General features: G+C 38.8%; 1 protein-coding gene across 11 annotated transcripts in view; it reads right to left on the bottom strand.

Annotated features, from left to right (window-relative positions):
* The window catches only part of ZNF385B (zinc finger protein 385B), a 151,558-nt gene that overhangs the window by 53,297 nt on the left and 79,864 nt on the right, over positions 1 to 18,397 (bottom strand). For 9 of the 11 annotated variants that reach the window (XM_074548367.1, XM_026791676.2, XM_026791678.2 and 6 more), the window contains one exon: positions 1,283 to 1,413. The exons of the other annotated variants lie outside the window; for them this stretch is intronic. In XM_074548367.1, the coding sequence (XP_074404468.1) occupies positions 1,283 to 1,413 (131 nt within the window). The remainder of the gene's footprint in view (positions 1 to 1,282; positions 1,414 to 18,397) is intronic. 11 annotated transcript variants of the gene reach the window in all.

Raw genomic sequence — 18,397 nt, 5'->3', positions numbered from 1 at the left:
AAATTGCATCGTGTCTAGATATGGCAATGACACATTGCTTCCTTAACATGGTATTGAGTTTTGAGCCTGCTCTTTTAACATGCTTAGTTTTTTCCTAATCTTTTAAATCTTTGTGCAAATGCACACCCCCACATCCCCCTGATAAAGGCACACTTTTCACACACATGTTCTGCAATGAATTAGTGCTGTTTGCTGCTGCTCATACGCTGGGCAGCTGGCCCGTGGGAGAAGCTGGTTCCCGTGTCACCCTGCCCCACATCCCCATGGGCTGCAGCACCAGGCCTGGCAGCAGGGTGGAAGTGCACAGCATGAGGAGAGATAATGCTGCTGCTGTTCTAATTTCAGACAGACAGTTTGTGGAAGGGAACACTTGGCAGTGGTTCAGCTGGTGACTGTGTGGTGGCGGTGACACTGCTCCCCTTTCCGCCCCCCGCAGCCCCAGTGGCGAGCACAGTGTGCAGCAGTTCAGGTGACAGTCACCCACAGACACACTGTCCCTGCTGACTGGGCAGAAATGACTACAACGCTTTCCCTCCTCTTGCCTAAACATTTAAGCAAAAATGCGATGGCAAACAAGCATTTTGATAACACTCATTGCCTTTTTATGAGCTGATAAAGAAGTGAGCAGTAAAGAAGGGAATATTTTTTTAATTGGTGTTCTGATGAACTTGAAGAACCACAGAAGTATTATTTTGGCAATATTTTTTGTTTGTTAAAAAAAAAAAAAACAAAACCAAGATGCTTTACCATAAAGTTAAAATAACAAGTTCACATTTTTCATATTGGCTGGCTGTGCAGTTTTACACTTTAATGTCGAAATTATACAGAATTCACAATATTCTCCAGTTGCTTTCCTGGTCATATTAGACTGCGCTTGATTCACAGCAGTGTAGGATATAGGTCTTACCTGTCACACTTGTCTTTTATTATTTTAGCTTTTTTTTTTTCCTTTTTTACACCATATAGAAACACACATGTCCAGAGAAATGCTCCAAGTAATTCTAACATTTCTCAAATGTTTAGCATAGCATTGGGTTGTTTTTTTCAATTTTCAAACACCACCTCAAGAGACCAAGTTAAAAATCAATCAGCCCTGTTCACAGTGAGAAGGTTGAACACCACTCCAAGCCCTTCATACGGGGTGAAAAGCCATGGCACAGAATAAAAGGGCGCCCTAGAACTGTGTAAGTAATGCACTGTTTTAAGGCAGCTTCAGGACTGGATATTAGAACCAGATTGGAAAGCATACACTGAAACTAAATGTGGAAACACCTTTACTTACTGTGTTAAAATTTGGGAAGAATCCAACAGCAGAGCTGCTGTCCACAGGGAAGGGCATAAAGGGTTTGATATCCAGAGAAGGCTGCATCATCAAGGTAGGTGTGCGCACAAGGGTGGGAAGTGTAGTAGTGCCTGCCAAGAGCAAACAAAACCAGGAATTCATGGCGTTCTCCTTTCTGCAACACACACAGTATAGCTGACACAACCGCCAAGAAAAAAGTTATACAGGGGATGATGACAAGGCTCTGTAGGAGTTAATATCATTAAAAGGAACCTATTTACACACAGGACAGACGAGGCAGAGCACTTCCCTATGGCCATGGATACTCAGAAGCTGAAGAGAAGACATATGGTATATAAATCACACTGGCAGGTAGAATAAATCCTTTCTACAGCTGCAAAATTCTACTTGTGCCAAAAAGGCCAGGATGGGTGCCCATGAAAGTCAGATGCTTCTGCAATTCATGGTTGCCTACTAGATCAGCCAGCACAGACAATACATGTATGCTGAAATCCAGAGGTTTGTTTCCAAATAGTGATCTGCATGTTATTTTTCCCCTCTTCTGACTATCAGGTGGTACACCAATAACATTTCATTGAACGTGTAAAAATTTGCCTTTTTTACAGTGCAAGGCAAATATTAGAAAACAGCCAACAATTAAATAATCAGCTAGCATACCGATGAACACAATTCTTTACATGCAATGCTAACTATTTTAAAAATTGGAGCTCTCCAAACAAAAGTTTTCCAGAAATATATATGCTGAATTTTTTTCTGTATACACATAAGAATCATTGCCCAACAAGATCCCAAAAGGAATGGGCAGGAACAGACGTCCAAATATTCATTTTAAACTAGCTATCTACCCTATTCACACAAGAAGTGTGCCTAGCACACAGCTCTGAGCTATGCCTGTGGGAGTATATTTTTCCCCTGAAACCATACAAAATATATTTCAAATAAAATTTCCATCATTGAAATACAAAGAGAAAAAAAGAAACAACAAACCAGAACCAAAACCACAAACGAAAAAAACCCTCAGTGTCTCCTTCTGGACTGAATAAATAATTCAACACCGACAGGAGCAGGCAGGGGAACATAAGTGTCCCACACCTCTAAAGGAGGGTGAGTCACTCTGTCTCTCCTACCTCTGTCACAATTTCTCCATAATTACCTCCTCCTTCCACTCATCAGTGGCCAGCAGCTGGGAGCATAACAGGCCTCTGAGGAGCTTCCCTTGTCTCAAGCACAGCTTACACAATACCTGAGCTTTTTCTCATGGAAGACATCTGAGCTTTTGTAACCCAGCCAGGAAGGGGATGGGCAGGAGGGAAGGGGAGGGGGACTGAGAGTGAGTGAGAAGGAGGGGGTTAGAGAAGTAAACAACCAATTTTCCTTCTCTTCTCCCATAAAATCAAATCATTTCTGTCCACTTGCAAAATGCCAGGCAATCCGTATGGGCTGCTTGAGCACCAGTCTTCCATTAAGGGATCTCCCTTTCTGCCTGTTAAGGACACACAAAACTGAAGACAAAGGAGAGATTTTCCTCCTTTTCACTGTCCTCTCACCACAGTCACAATTGCAAGTCCATCTTATGGTATCCAAAAGGAAAGCAAAGTTCAGAAGCCAGATGGGTCTGCATGGATTTTTTGGATGAACAAACACTTGTAACTAGCCCTGAGCTCCAATTTTGTTGATGCTGGAGAGACAGTCATCTTGATCTCAGCTGCAGCATAGTAAACATCATATTATGGTCTAGCACATGAATAGCAGGCTGTAATCTATTCTCTGTTTCTTCTATAGGAAAAACATCATGATTGCACAAAGATGGGTCAACGACAGCCATGCAAAGAGAATGTTTCATACCATCCCAACAGAGCTGCACAACTTGAAAGGAAAAATATGCTTGAGAAACTTTCCCAGAATATTTTCTCCCTTCTTCTATCCCAATACTTTCATAAATGTCAAGTTTGTTCCTGCATAAGCCCGTGAGACCAATTGACAGTTGTGCCTAATTAAGTGTACGTCAAAGCTTATTCAAGTGGAGTCACAAACGTCAAAAAGCTAAAGGCTAACATGCCCATAGTTTCTTATTCATATCCATAATGGAAAAGATGAATCAATAGGAAAGCAGTGTGTCAGAGAATTTATCCAAAGAAAGTATCTTCAACTGCAAAAATGATGATTATTTCTACTAGCTAGCTCTGAAACAGTAGATTTACATAATTTGGATTTCAGAGTTGCATTCAAACAGGAACTATGTTGTATTCAATTACCTAAAGGGCCATCATCAATCTAACTTCTGCAAGTTTCTCTTTGAAGTTCATAAGCAATTAAAGATCCGTGAAGTTAAAGAAGACCTATCCTCTCCTTACATAAATGTACTTCAATGAAGCTATGGTTACATATTCTAACTCAATTTTACAGAAAAAAAACCCCAACAGAATAGACTCAGATTGTGACTGACATTTGAAATCAAAGTTACTTTTCTGATACTGTCCTTATTCAATGTATAGAAAGCATGTGGCATAAAATCTTTAAGGCATCCTACTGAAAAAAAAGCAACCTTCTTTGTACTCCTTCGTTGAGCACATAATCTTTCATGCGAAAAAGACATCTGAAACCTCTCTCTAATTTTTCAGTCCATGTTTTTTCTGCTGCCAGAGTAATTTATAGCCAGGTGACTAAAATACATTTAGAGCCCACAAAGAAAAGAAAATATATACACCTACCAGACTGATGAGTGAAGGCATTAATCATACAAAATGTGTTTGTTTTGTTTGCCAATTTACTACTTCAACAATTGCCAGTCAAATATTGATAACCCTGTTGGACTGAAGTTTGGCTTAGACTCACCTCTGAAAGCCTCTGAAGGAATTATCTTGTCAAGGTGGCCTAAATTACAAGTAGAAGCACTTCATGAAAAAACCATCAAATCAAATGCAATAGGACAGTTTTGCCCTGGCATTTCTCCCAATGGTCAAATAGATTCTCACTACTACTTCACCAAATCTTTATCCAGACCTGAACTAAGCAGGAATATTGGCACAAAAAAGTTGTTGCTGACAAGCTTCATTATCATTATCTTTCATTAATTTAACAGATGTTTATAATTTCATTAGCATTTTAATGAGAAAGAGAACTTACCATGTCAAGAACAGTTTTAAACTACATGTAAATCTTTACAAGAAAGAGCAGTTATATTTATTTCAAAGGCAATTGCTTATTTCAGCTTATACTTCTTAAACACTGTTTTATAACTCCAATTTTGACTCCCACAGCAGGAGTTATCTAAATACTGAGAATGCACACTGTGGACAGACTTTGCAATAGGCACTAATCCTCACTGGCCCCTTTTACTCTTGTCAAAGAGGAGGAAAAGAGGTTTTCAGCTGACCCAAAATGTCTCATTTTATGAAAAGTTTTTCTTCTTCCTACACACGTTTATCTGAACAAAAAAGTCCCTGTGTAACAGGTGCTGCTCCTCTTTAGTCACATACACATGGCTTTGCATACACTGCAATGCACTGGGACACTGACGTTTCCACAGAAGTTAGGAAAGGTTGTCATCTTTACCCAAATTTAATCTGCCTCTAACAAATAAGGTGCAATGGATTAAGCAGCACAAGTGATATTTTTGGGGAGTAATTAGGTCTTGTATCTGTCCCTCCTGTGGCAAGACGTGTCCCCAGGGCCAATGAAGCAAGATTTAGCCTGTTGCCAATAAGGGGACAGGTAACATAAGGGCTTGAAGAATCTCTAAGAACATCCCCACTTTTCCAGCTTCACAGAAAAAAACAGAATTCCAGACCAGCAGGACTGCAGTTTTGGCAGAGGGAATCACAGTTAACCTCGGCCATGGTAAACAGTCACTGATCCTCTTCTTCAAGTAAAAGTGGCATCAAGATCAGTCAAATCTCAGTACACAGCTTCACCCTCTGCACCTCTTGAAAACTATTTGTGACACTATTACTTCTGTGATTTTCTCACCAAGTGCTTTTCTTTGTCACTGAAAAACACAAAAAAGTTTAATGCCTGCTCATTAATTCCTCAGATTTGGGTCATTATTAGACCATTATACAGAAAAACCTCCAATTCAATCACAGAACATGCTCATATATAAAACACATTCATGAATTATTTCAGCTTACTTAAATAAATGAATCATGTTTCAGACTTGAAAGCATTCTCTTCCAATATCTTCATTAAAGGCAACTATAGAGAAATCTAAAGCCATATTCAAGTCTCTCCTGCTTTCCTGTTACCTAAAGATGTTACTATAATATTTTAAACCTCCTATCAAAAGAAGAAATCCATACTCAGAGCAAGCGAGTGGAAGAATAAACATTCTCAGGACTGAATAAAAGTATTTGAGTGACAAATTTCTATGCATTGGACAATCTACATCCACCTTAACCTCTACATTTAGTATATCAAAATCATATTTATGGACAAATAATGATATCTACTGCGGAGAGGGGGGCTGCAGAGGGACAAGATTAGACAAAACAATAAGAAACTGAAATTTCAGTATTTTAGAGACAAATATCTTAGAAAATTAATTTTTAAAAAATCTTATTCTTCTTGCAGTTGAAAGTTGAAAAATCTTATTCTTCTTGCAGCCTTTCTAATAGTTTTCAATAACAACTGGAATCCCCAAAGGTTTTTTGTGGAAGATACCGGAACAGATGGAGTAGGAAATGAAGGCCAATAATTAGAAGTGAAACAGAGTATCTTGCATTTTCCCTAAATAGCTGCATTACAATTCCCTGCCCATAACACCAGGAAGAGCCCTGTCCTTCCTGTACTTGCAGGACATGTGACTCATGCATCTGTCCCTCCGTGTCCCCTCCCTCCCTCCCTCCGTGTCCCCTGTGTCCCTCCTGTGGCTCAGGACCGCACACCTGCATGCTGAGCAGCAGAGCTCACAGCAGTTGTGCTTCACTGTTTATTTCACACATTTCTTCTCAGCATTTCCACTCCCAAGCCAAGCAACGCCACAAGTGCTGTATTGCTATCAAAGCAAGTTTGTTAGCACTGGCTCCTTGTCAAGTTTAAGCAATTAAATAAATTACAAAACATCCTTTACTATATTTAGAAGAAACATGTTGGCTGGAGTAAAATTGAAATTTGTTATTATCTGTAGATACTATGGAAATATTTGCCATTAGTTTCTTAAAAGAGATAATTCTCTAGACTTCTAAAGCAACCCAGACAGTTAGTTTGACTGAAAAACAGTGTGCCATGTCAAGGCTTAACCTGAACAAGCTCAGTAAGCTGGACTTTTTCTAATAAACCAGTAACAACTATTAATAAATGCAATGCTCTGGCCTACATTAAGATCAGCTGAAGTTCTGCAGTCTATCCCTATTTCTTTTTCTCAGAATCCTCTGGACAGGTAAAGCTTCTCCTCCTGGTTTCCCCAGACTGAGCGAGCAGCATTACCCCCTCCTCTGTTCTTATCTGCTTCTAGGAAACATTGCTTTGGACTTGTTTTCTCTTTGAAGTTCTCCAAGTATAAAAGAAAAAACAGCTGCATCTTTTTCAGCTCTCTGTTCTCCTGCCATCTGGACTAATGGAGATATTTATGAAATCCTGAGGATTCTTTTACTTGTTTTATTTAAACCAGCCCCCACCCTTACCATTTGTACTGTCCCAACCCAAATGCAATGAAAGAAGGTGTTTGCTTTGCTGCTGTCACCCTCGAATGAAAACACATCAGGTAACAACTACTGAAGGCACACTCTTGTCCAGAGCATGGTGGAACTCCTGTAGCAGTCTCCACCATTTTCCTCAGTGCATGTGCTTTGGTGCTGGGCACCAAGCCTATAATTGCCCCAGGATCTCTTCCCTTCTGGTTCAAGAAACACAAGTTTTCTTACAAGCTGAAGCTTCCCTGATAAAGAAGAGGAGAAAAAGAGTCCAATATAATTACCTTGAAAGTTTCATAATTTGGAGGAAAGCACTTAATTGCAGTTAGTTTTTTTAGAGTCTGTTATCCCTTAACTGTCACATAACCCGATTTTTCTCAAAATCCAACTCTTACCCATGATTGAGGCACCACTGGTGCCACCATCTAACCCTTAGTGAGCCTCAGCACTGGCTTTCTTCCAGGAGGTACTGAGCTGCTACCCACAAAAACCAAACGAGTCTGTCACCAGGAATGCTGCTGAGGGAATCCTTTGTTGTTTCTTGGGCAAACAGATTTATGTTTGCAGCTGGTTTCTTGCTCCTTCAATCACCTTCAATATGCCAACCCACCAGCTCAGTAGTGCTGTGCACAAAGGTAAGAGGGGTCTAGACAGATACATCCTCACAGATGTGTCATCCCTTTACCACCCACATTAGACAATTTCCAACGCTCTTGAACGTCGTCACAGCTCAGAGAATTTCATGCTTCATTTGCTTTTCCTGCTTAACACACAATCTCCTATACAAAATACAGTTACCCAAGTTGTTTCTTGTTTTCTTTTTAAAATTTTTCAATTGATATTGCCCTGTAAATATCCTTCAGATAAAAGACTGGTGCAAGAACTAATTAGGTTATTCAAACAAGTCTCTTAAATATTGGCAACGGAAACCCAGGTCTCCACCAAATGAAATATATTTTCCCCCCAATTAAAATTCTCAGATTTCCAGAAATTTCAAAAGAAGTTCACTCCACCCCTTTTCTATCCAAGCCATCACAACACCAGTCACAATCTTCCCCTAACTTGCCATCATTTCCATAGCTAGGTACATGTTTTTAAAAGAACCACTATCTTTCTGCTTAGAAATAAAAAACAATGATACAGGGAAGAAAGGCAGATTTAAAAACCTTTATGATATATTCCATGTAGTCTACACAGGTACCACATTGAACTTAATTGCTCTGCCACAGCATAGGCCATGCAGCACACAAGCACCTGTCCAAAAGAGATCAAACACATGAAGGTTTTTTCTAGCTGTTGCCCCTAACTAAAGCAACAAGAACATCTCCATTGGATTTCCTGGAGGATTTCAACTTCCTCCTAATCAGATGACATACTACATCTACTGCTTTTCAGAGCCCACACTCTTGAACATCTTCAGCAAGGGGCAAGCCAGAGCTCAAGCTTTACACGTAACCAGTGCATCCTGCAGCACCACACCTGGAAACAAACAGTGCAGAGAGCTCACTCCACAGATGAGAGCAGGAGCCAGGCTTAGCGCTTCTCTCACCTAACAATGCAAAGAAAGGAACTTGAACCTGCCTGTGGAAAGAGCACAAGAGTTCTGTAGGTCATTCACCAAAGGAAGGCAAGTACTACAGATTTACCAGTGCCTTACAATACCCAGAAGTTTCATATGTTTTTGCTGTGACCCCAAAATCACGAATGATTTCAGCAAGCCAAAAGGTATAATAAAACACAGAGCATGGAGTCCTGTAAAGGCTTCCCAGTATTAATCAGTGCCATGGTGCTTACTTAAGTCACTAAGGGTATAATCCACCACCTCTGCAGCACTTCAGCATATACATATACACATATAAACAAACAGCTTAGGACTCAGAGGTAAATAATAATTGCATTGCAACATGGTGCTTTTGTGACTTTGGGTGCTGTGAAATAGTGAGCAGCTATCAAGCCTGAACAAACCTGGCCTGTTGTAATTGTGTGTTTAGCTTTGAAGATCTGGGAGAAGAGCACACCATGTGCCTGAAATGTGCCCCCTGATTCTTGGGGCTGTCCTGTGCAGGAGCAGGAACTGGACTTTGAAGATCCCTGTGGGTCCCTTCCTACTCAGAATAATCTGTGATTGTGTGAGTATTTGCAACTTGACCCTGAAAGAAGGGCAGCCTGCTATTCAACATGAAAATATAATCTAAAAGACTAATAAACTGAATTTCACTGGCTTTTCCCCTGCTATCCTTCTTAGAATTAAACTTAAAAGGGTTACTAGCTAGCTGTCTGCTACAGAGCTGCATTTAAAATAACTTCTGGGGGAAGAAAGAAACAAAAAAATGAAAAGAAATGGTGTCTGAATTTTTTGAAGAGTTCATAAAAGGGGACCTCAGAGCACAGGGTTACAGCCAGCATGGGGTCATGGCATTCAGAAGATCAAAGTCCACAAATCCTGTCTCTCTTGAATTAAGGTGCACTGCTTTACTTATTCTCAAAGTCAGCATTGATGAATAAGTAAGAACTTGAAAATTTATAAAACTGAAAGATGTCCTATCTACCCTCTATTTATAAAGGGAGAAGGAAGACAAAATATTTCAAATGAACAGATCTGGTAGCCCAGACCACCACATTTGTGATGTTATTGAACATTAATTAAACACCAGTACCTGACTAAAAACCTTATTTTGCCTTGGGATGCAGCAGTGCTCCAGCCCTGCCAAGGCTGGGACATAAAGACTTTTGATGCTGTTATGTTTTCAAAGAATGTATGACATGAACTTTGACAACCCCACCCTCAGATTATCTTCAGAAAAAGAGAAGGAAAAAAAAACCCAAAAAAGAAAAGAAGCAGGTAACAGAGTGTTTCTGTTAAATTAAATTGAGATTGGATCAAATAAGAATTTTTTTTACTCAAACATTTGAACTGACTGAACAGTGCTTCAACTGATATAAGCCTTTCAAAAAAAGGCTTTTTTCTTCTAGTTTCCCAGAGACTAATTAATATCACTTTAATATGATTTATATCACAAATAAATGTAATTTATTTATTTTCAGCATAGTGTTTGATTAAGACAAGTTTAAAGTATTTTTTGAAAATGTGCTGTGCAGCATCAGCTCTCCATGATGACACCAGGAGCAGGCTGGGCAGCCTCACTGCTCCTCTTCTCCTAACATTCCCTTGAGCCAGCACAGGGAGTCAGACCAGCTGTAAACAAACACAGACCAACAAAAGAGAAACTTGCCTTTGAGCAGCCCAGTGAGCAGGTCGAACTGAAGTCATGGTTGGGAAACAGAGTACCAAGTTGGTGGCAGCAGAAAAGAAAAATTTTGTTGAGCACTGATGTATCTTATTGTCATCCAGACTCATCTGAACTAGCCCTCATCTTCCCTGCAGTGTAACAGCCAAATTTCATGCCTGCCACTTTGTGTTTCTGGTTATTTCTCTCAGGATGGTGTCTGTTTAAGCTGCCAACACAGCAGTGTTAACTCATGTTCACCTTATGAACAGCAGTCCAGCCCTGCACTCCCAGAATAGGGATTCCTGCTCATGTGCTGCATTGGTTATTACTCAGCTCCTGATTTCCTTTATATACTTTGGCATAATTCATTTTTCCTTTTCTTCAAAGGGAAGATTTAAAATTACTGTGACCCCATCAGCTCTCTCACTGCTCTGGAACCTCTTTTACAAGTACCACAGATCTCTATTTTCATCCATGCAAGTATCCTTGTGGTGTGTCTGTCAGAGCCAGAGGTTTGAAGACTCTGGTTCATTGATACACTCTGACATGTTCTTGTAGGCTTTTGTTGTTTATATTGGCAACTGTCACATGAACATAACTGATCTTTTTAGCAAAAAGTAATTACCAACTGGCTCCATGCAACCCAAACTTTTGGTTTTATCTGACTCTCACAAAAACAACCCAAATTTTAATTTGGTCTTTTGTAAGTATTGTAAGTGCATTTAGAGAAAGATTTCTTTATGTTTGATGCTTATTTATCTCATTTTATTTTCTAATTTTTTTTCCTACAGATTCATGTTGCTCTTTCTTCACCATTCTTAGCAATTCAAACCTGCTTCCATTTCCTACCCCTACATATAGTTCTTTTGCTTGTATCTGTAGGAATTTTTTTTGTTTAGGCAAATTATTCTTGCCACATTTCCTGACTTGCCTCTGCCATGAGACAGTTTGCAGCTGCATTCTTATTAGGGTTTCTTTAGAAGAACTTTCAAACCCTTACAGTATGCTTAATAAAAATAAATATCCTGATAAGGATATCTTACAGAAAAAAACTCAATCCTCTTTTCAGAACTGCTTTCACTACTGGTTGTTTGGTGTGTTATCATGAGCAACATTTTGCTGCATAATTAAAAACCAGGCAAAATGGCTATTCTGTCATTTTTTTCTTCTACTAAAAAGCAGCTCCCCTCAGTTCTAATAAGTAGTGCTTTTACTTATCTTAAAATAACTGCAAGATTTCACTCTAATTTTAAAAGCAATAATCAATGCTTCATATTCAGTATCCTAAATGCTAGTTTAAAGATGAATCCAAGCATCAGAAAGATTCCAGCTTGCCTCCTGGAACAGGTAGTGTATTCCCCTTTCACTTCTAAATCCCTGGTTATATACTGTGGTAAATAATTGAGCCCGTAATTATGAGTAGTGAGGAAGAAGCAATGAGCCCTTCACCTTTTATTTGTTTCTATTCTGATGCCTGATTTAAGAATGTGCTTAAATTCCCAATCACTGGGCTTTAAATTCACATTCAAACATTCTTATTAATTCTCAAGAGTACCACAGATCTCTAACCTCACTTCATACTTTGTGATTGGCAAGACTGAAGAGAGGATTTTCTAACTGAAAGGCAATGCACACTAAACAGAAAGTGTATGGTTTGAAATATGACTTTGTATTTCTAAAATATTCAAAACTTAACAATGAGAGTTGAAACTATATTATTCAAAGAAAGAATGTTTTGGTTTTGTGAAGTGGGAAGAAAAGGCAAAAAGCACAAAGGAGCAAAAATACTGCTATTGCAAAGGGGTGGCTTCCACCCCCAGTGATATTTCTAGTAGCTATAATACTACTCCCAGCAAAAGGGAAAGCAAAAACACTGAAATGCTACCCAGATTCTTGAAGAAAGAATTATTCATGTAAGATTTTGAAGTCACAGTTGAAGGCATTTGATGAGTATATGGTTAGACACAAAGAAGTCTTTTAAATACTTATAACCTTGTTTTTCCCTTTTAATTGCCCATATTTACAAAACCAAGAGAAGCAAGCTGGCTTGTCTAAACTTGAGAACTGGAGCTATGATGTGTGATGTAAAAAACTCTGGCAAATAATTCAAACATGGATCTATTACTTCTGGTGTAAATCTGTCATCATTCCTTTTAAGTCTAGAGAATCACCAGGATTAGCAGCAATACAAGTGTGAAATTTGGCGGAATGACTTCAGCTGGAGGAGCTCTGTGCAGAAGCAGCAGCTGCCAGGTCAGACACCGGAGTGAACCTTCCCCAGTGCAAAGCAACAGCAAGACAAGGTACCAAAGTATTTGTTACCAGTTTCATGTCCTCAGTTTGATCTTTCCACGCACAGAAACTGCTACACGCTCTTTGCTGACTAATAGTTCTCAAAGTTCTGCACAGAGGAGCCCACTGAGGACATGAGACATGCCAACACTGACTGCAAAGAGGTGTTTGCAAGAGGTGAACAACTCATGTTCCAGGGCAGCAGCTGTAGGAGGAACCCAGCAAGGGAGTTGTGCAGAGGTACTTGGAGTGCAGGGAGGGCATCACAGCCCACCCACTCCTCTATCCATTACCACTTCTACTGGACTCTCCCTCCATCTCTGTGCAGACGTCTGAATTATATCATCTCACATAAATATCTGCTGCAGTAGCATGCTAAATCTGCAAGGGAAGGATCAAACACTGGCCCCTTAGTTAAGGTCAAGGCTGGTATGTTTCTGTGGATGCACCAGACATAGTTTCACAGTTCATCATGCATTCCAGAATGGGTTTTAAATATGCCACGCATCTCCCCAGCAGATACAGTCTTTCAGAGTGAAACCATACCCCAGAATGCACTCAGTGCCACATAACCCAAGGATTCTAACCAAAGTCCCTAATTCAGGAGCTGGAGTTCCTTAAGCAGGTGATCAAGTAGGTTGCTCTGAACTTGCATTCTGCAGTTGCAGCTCAATCACCTGAAGAAGGATCCCATATTTTTTTACAGTCACCTCCAGGAGAAGCAGAAGTATCTCCCTCCACCTCCACTGGTGGTACCTACACCTTGTAATTTCTGTGTACTTTTTCCAGAATTTTCAAAACAGTTCTGTGGAACTATTCGATTTGAGTCTGGGAGAAATTTCTCCATTACTACAGTATATTCTGTCAGCAGAAGGAAGATCAAATAACCGAATTTCAGATTAACTTGCTTTTATGCATTTTGACCAGGAAAATGCATGATGAGCTTAGCTGGTTTCAAAGAAAAGATTCTTAGGCATTTGAAAAAGTATAGTCAGATTGGAGGAAATAGAACAGTAAGTCCTGAAGCCCTAAAGCAGATAGCCTTCCAGAAGTAATGGGTTAAAACATGGAATGAGAAGCATGTAAAGAAGGGCCTAGCACAGGGCCTAGCACTAGAACACACGGAGAAAGCACAGCACTAGGAAACAGAGCAATAAATTAGATAAAAGGTAGAGCATCATGACAGGGGAAGAGATAAGTATAAGCTAAGCAGGTTTAGAGCCAGCGATGTCAAAACGACCCTAAGGGTTTTTTGCCAAGCCACGGGATCTAAGCCAAGTACACCGGGAATTGACCAAATTAGGAAAAGAGTTCAAAAGTTTAAAGAGGAAGACTCATCGGAAAGACCCCGTCCATGATGAAGGCAACAGGAACGACCACCTGAAAATTCCCCAAAAGAGATGTCTCCACCTACGCTCCGCCCACGCTCCGCCCACACCACGCCCCATATGAATATGCATGATTATGTATCTGATCTGATGTAATCCTATACCCAAAATTGTATATAAGGCTTGCTTTTGCTATGTGAACTCAGAAATCCATTTTGTGATTTCTCCGACGCGTCGCTAATAAAATACCTCCTGCTTAATTGACTTAAGCTGAGTCTGATTAGGCAGTCACTCTGCCTGTTTGGGGCAAAATTTGGCATCAGTCCATTTGCCAATAAGAAAAGGCTTAGATTTATGAGAAAAAGATAAATTATTCTAAATCTACCTCAAAGATCCAATATGTATCAAGTTCTGGTGGTTTGGGGTTTTGTTTTCTTTGGTTTTTTTGGGTTTTTTTTGTTTTTTTTTAAAATTTTTTTTAATTTAAGGTCCATTTCACCATCTTTGCAAAGACAGTTTTTAATCTTACAGCTTTCTGCCAACACAGAGTTTCAGGCTTGTTTGACACCTTTTTGGACATGAAATCCAAACGTCTTCTATTAAACAATTTTCAAAGTTGCACCAAAAAAAAATCATGCAAAGTGAAATTTAATCCTCAGGTTTTCTGTTATAAAAGAGCAGAAATCTATGTCCCATATCTTAAATGCTTTATGGAGCACACTTCAATTATGGAATACACGCAAACTGATTACTGTGACTAATGTCTCAATTGGAATTCAAAAAAAGAAAGAAAAGAAAGGAAAAAAAGAGATCAGTTTGTCCTTAGACAACACTGAAGCCAGAATACAAAACAACCATAAACATATTCTTTTTTTCCCCCCTCCAAATCATTGTTTGCAACAAAGGATTTCAGAAGAGCAGTCATTTAACATGAAAAAAGAAGATAAATATGCCTCCAACACAAACTGAGAAACAGTCATCCTGTGACATGAGTTCTCACCGGCAGCAAATTATTTAATTCTTGTGAATTAAATAATCACAAGATTATTTGATCCATTGTGAAAGATAGGAAAAATTAACTTAAAATGGGATAAGGAGAAATCATGAGAACAACTGGATTCCAGTTTGGCAAGCATCAGAAAACTGCAGCTGACTTTGAGATTTCAAACTTTAGTGCCTATAAGAACAGAGGTTTTAATACGATAAGCATTGCCCAGTATTTCTATTTCTGTAAACACATGCTCAAATATAACAGCTGAGAAAATCTGTAAATCAATTCAAAACCACCCAGTCTTCATATGCTGGGCTTGGTATGAATTGATAAATTGCTCTGTTGGGCAGTGGTGCAGAATTAAAAAAGACTTAGACAAAAAACTACAGAAAATAAAAATATCTAGACATTTTGTCTGAAAAAATTGTAGTGCCCTTGGTCATGCAGTGAAAAATATGAGAAAAAAAGGTATAAATAGTAAAAATGCTTGATGTACTTCCAAATAATATTTGAGTTGAAAGAGAAAGGGATTGACCTGCCAGAGTAGCAATTAAGGTGAAGAAGGAAAAAGCCTAATAAAAGCCTAATAACCTGGTCACAGCATGAAGGACAAAGCTCAAACTATCCACGTGTCCTTTACATGAAGGAAGGACTCGTAAATCCATTTCTGATAAAGCTTATTGTGATGAGCAGCAGGTACCTTTTAACTGGGAGAGGATTTACAAATTGAAAAGAGTGAGGTAAAGCAAGCTTTGGGAAGTCTAGAAAACATAAAAAGTTAAAAATAGACACCCTTGGAAAAATACATAACAGATATAGAGGCTAGAGGGGGTACAGGTATTTAAAAGACTTCTGAGGTGAATAATTCTGAAAGGTCTTGGATAATAGAGAGAACTGAAATAAAGAGATGTGAGAAAAACAGGTCTAAACATCATGGAAAGCTTCTTGACATCAAGATTATTCTGAGAGATATTTAATGCTCACGGTGGCAGCCTTTTTTAGCTGAACCAAAGTGCAGAAATAATCTCCTAAGAGATTTTGAGATTCTCAACAGCCCATGCACTTGTATCAAGACTGAATAAAACAGTGCTGTATGTACAAGAGAAGCAATTCTGCTCTGGCAAGGAGAGGATTAGATGACCAGCAACGAGCACCATGATTGCACTTGTTAAAAACAACTTGCAATAAGGTATTCATAATCATTCATTTTACGAAGTACAAGCATGGCCTTGCTTCATTTAAAGAACGCCATATCTTTCGTGCTTTATCACGAGTTTTGATCAAGATATCAATAAAACAACATTTCACAGAAGCAAATAAAACCACAAGCATATGTTACCAGCTAACACAAATGAAATCCCAGTGCAATGCATTTTATTGGGTCCATTTTACAGCAAAAAAAGTCAATCCTTCCTCCACAGAGTTGTCAAAAGCTTAACATTATAATATAGAAATAGATAGAAATAGCTCTATATTTCTCTGTATCTCTATACAGAGTAAAATGCTCTAGCTTAAGAAACAAGAACACTTATTTCTGTTTCAAATTTGCATTTTTATTTTCTGATGGTACTTGCAGTCTTTTCCACTTGACGTGCAGAAGACAATATAAACACTAACAGTGTTTATTTTAATTCTGGAATTAGGTACCTATTCCTGTGGAGAAGTAAAGCAGAAAAACTTTTAACAGTTCTGTTAACAAATCTGGTTGTTGACAATTGAACAATTTAGTAGTTCTCAACACAAGAGTAGTTGCAAATTCTGGGAAAAGAAGGTTGCTAAGGTTCCCTCTCACTCTGCAAGTGGAATTTTCCACTTCATATAAATACTATTTTTGTCAAAGAAATTTGTACAGAGTCATGCTACCACTGCACATGAAATGGAAAGTTCCACAGCTGTAATGGAACTGGGAGCTTTTGTTCATGGAACACTTTTATTTTCATATTAAGGACAAGCGTGCGTCATAGTCAAAAGCAGCATTGCTTATCTTCCCAGTAAACAGAAGATTTACAAATTTCATTCCTAAGCATCAGTTGTATCTCATTTTAAATGCTAATGTTTCCTAATGCGTTCCTAGCAAAGTTCATGAAACACCCTGAGCACAGCTGCTAGTTGCCACCTCCCTAACATCTACTGTAACCATCAGCCTGCATGCAAAGCACTGGGAGCTGAATCAGCAAAAAGCAGAAGGAGCTTCCATTTAGGGACATTAGGATCTGTGCAAGTGGCAACAAAGGAAGGTACCTATCCAAGAACTTATATTTACTCTTTCTAGAATGATACCAAGCTTCAGCCATTATTCCTACATGTATCAAAGCATTTTGATCAAAATCTGATCATTGAATCACAGAATCTCAAGTCCTCCAGTCCACCTACATTAAATAAAACAAGAATTCTACCTTAAATCTACAATGTCAGTCAAACACCACATTATTTGAAAATCACTTTACCATAAATAGCACTGAAAACAGTGGGAACAGAAGAACAGGTAAGTGAAAAGCTGGCAGAGAGGAGGAAAAAAAAAAGACTGGCTCCATGGAATTTTGTGTATTCTTCATACACATGTGTATCTCAAAAAATAATAATATCGTTTAACAGATCTATTGACAAGAAGCTACAAAAATCCCTAATACATGTCACAATTAAAGGAATGGTGGGAAAGGATATGTGATATTTAAAGAATAGATAGAAAATAATGGCAAGTGTCAAGATCTTGCTCATAATCTGGAACTTAATGACTTTTAAAAAAGAGGAAAATAATTAGAAAGATGATAGCGGTTAATGGTGCAGAATAATTGATAGAATTATAACAACTGCTTAGGCATTTCAAGGATCATCCTTCAATAGCAAGAAAGCACTGTTCTGTCTAATAAAGGTAAAAACAATACAGACATATCAACCACTTACCCCTAAACATCTGGAATGCCACTGCTCCATGCTTTGCTTATGCTAGGACAATGCTGTAAGAGCTCAGCTTAAGTTTTGTCACACAACACATTGACACTTGAAAGGTTGAAGATGTAGGTTAGAATTACAGTTTCATTAAGAGTGTTAAGAAAGTCTAAATAACTGGGGACTTCAAAAACTCTATTATTTGATTTGAATTAAATGCGTGCTTTGGGTTTGAGACCCAAAAGACTGCTCAGAAAGTTTCATATCTGAGACAAATGAAAACAAATAAGGAAATCAAACTTCAAGCTAGAGTTGGATGTGCTTCTTAGTACAAGTAGGCTAAATGATTAGAATACAACAAATTGAATAAAATACACTAATATTATCTTCATTTAAGGGCATAAACAGGTGTAACTAGAGCCATAGGTAAGCAAGGACCATGTGAGTATCTGTCCAGTTTTCTGAAGTCTAAGAGAGACATCAGGTGGTGTCCTGTGCTGTTGCCAGAGGATTAAGCTGTTCTGTTTGCCTGCATCAAAGTAGGGTTTGTTTGATGCTACCAAGTAAGCTCTGGAGAGCAGCTGGTTGCACTTTCCATCCTCCATCTTTCTCATGGAGGAGAAAAGCCTCTGATAGCAGACAACAACTACTAACAGTTCAAACCACGAGGAACCCCAATTTCAGTAAATGAAGTGAGACTTTCACAAAATACAGAGCACTAACACTATACTTTA

Source organism: Zonotrichia albicollis, chromosome 10 (genome assembly GCF_047830755.1).
Source record: "Zonotrichia albicollis isolate bZonAlb1 chromosome 10, bZonAlb1.hap1, whole genome shotgun sequence".
Lineage (NCBI taxonomy): Eukaryota > Metazoa > Chordata > Aves > Passeriformes > Passerellidae > Zonotrichia > Zonotrichia albicollis.
Note: the sequence above shows the minus strand (reverse complement) of the source record. Positions and strands in the feature narration are given on the sequence as shown.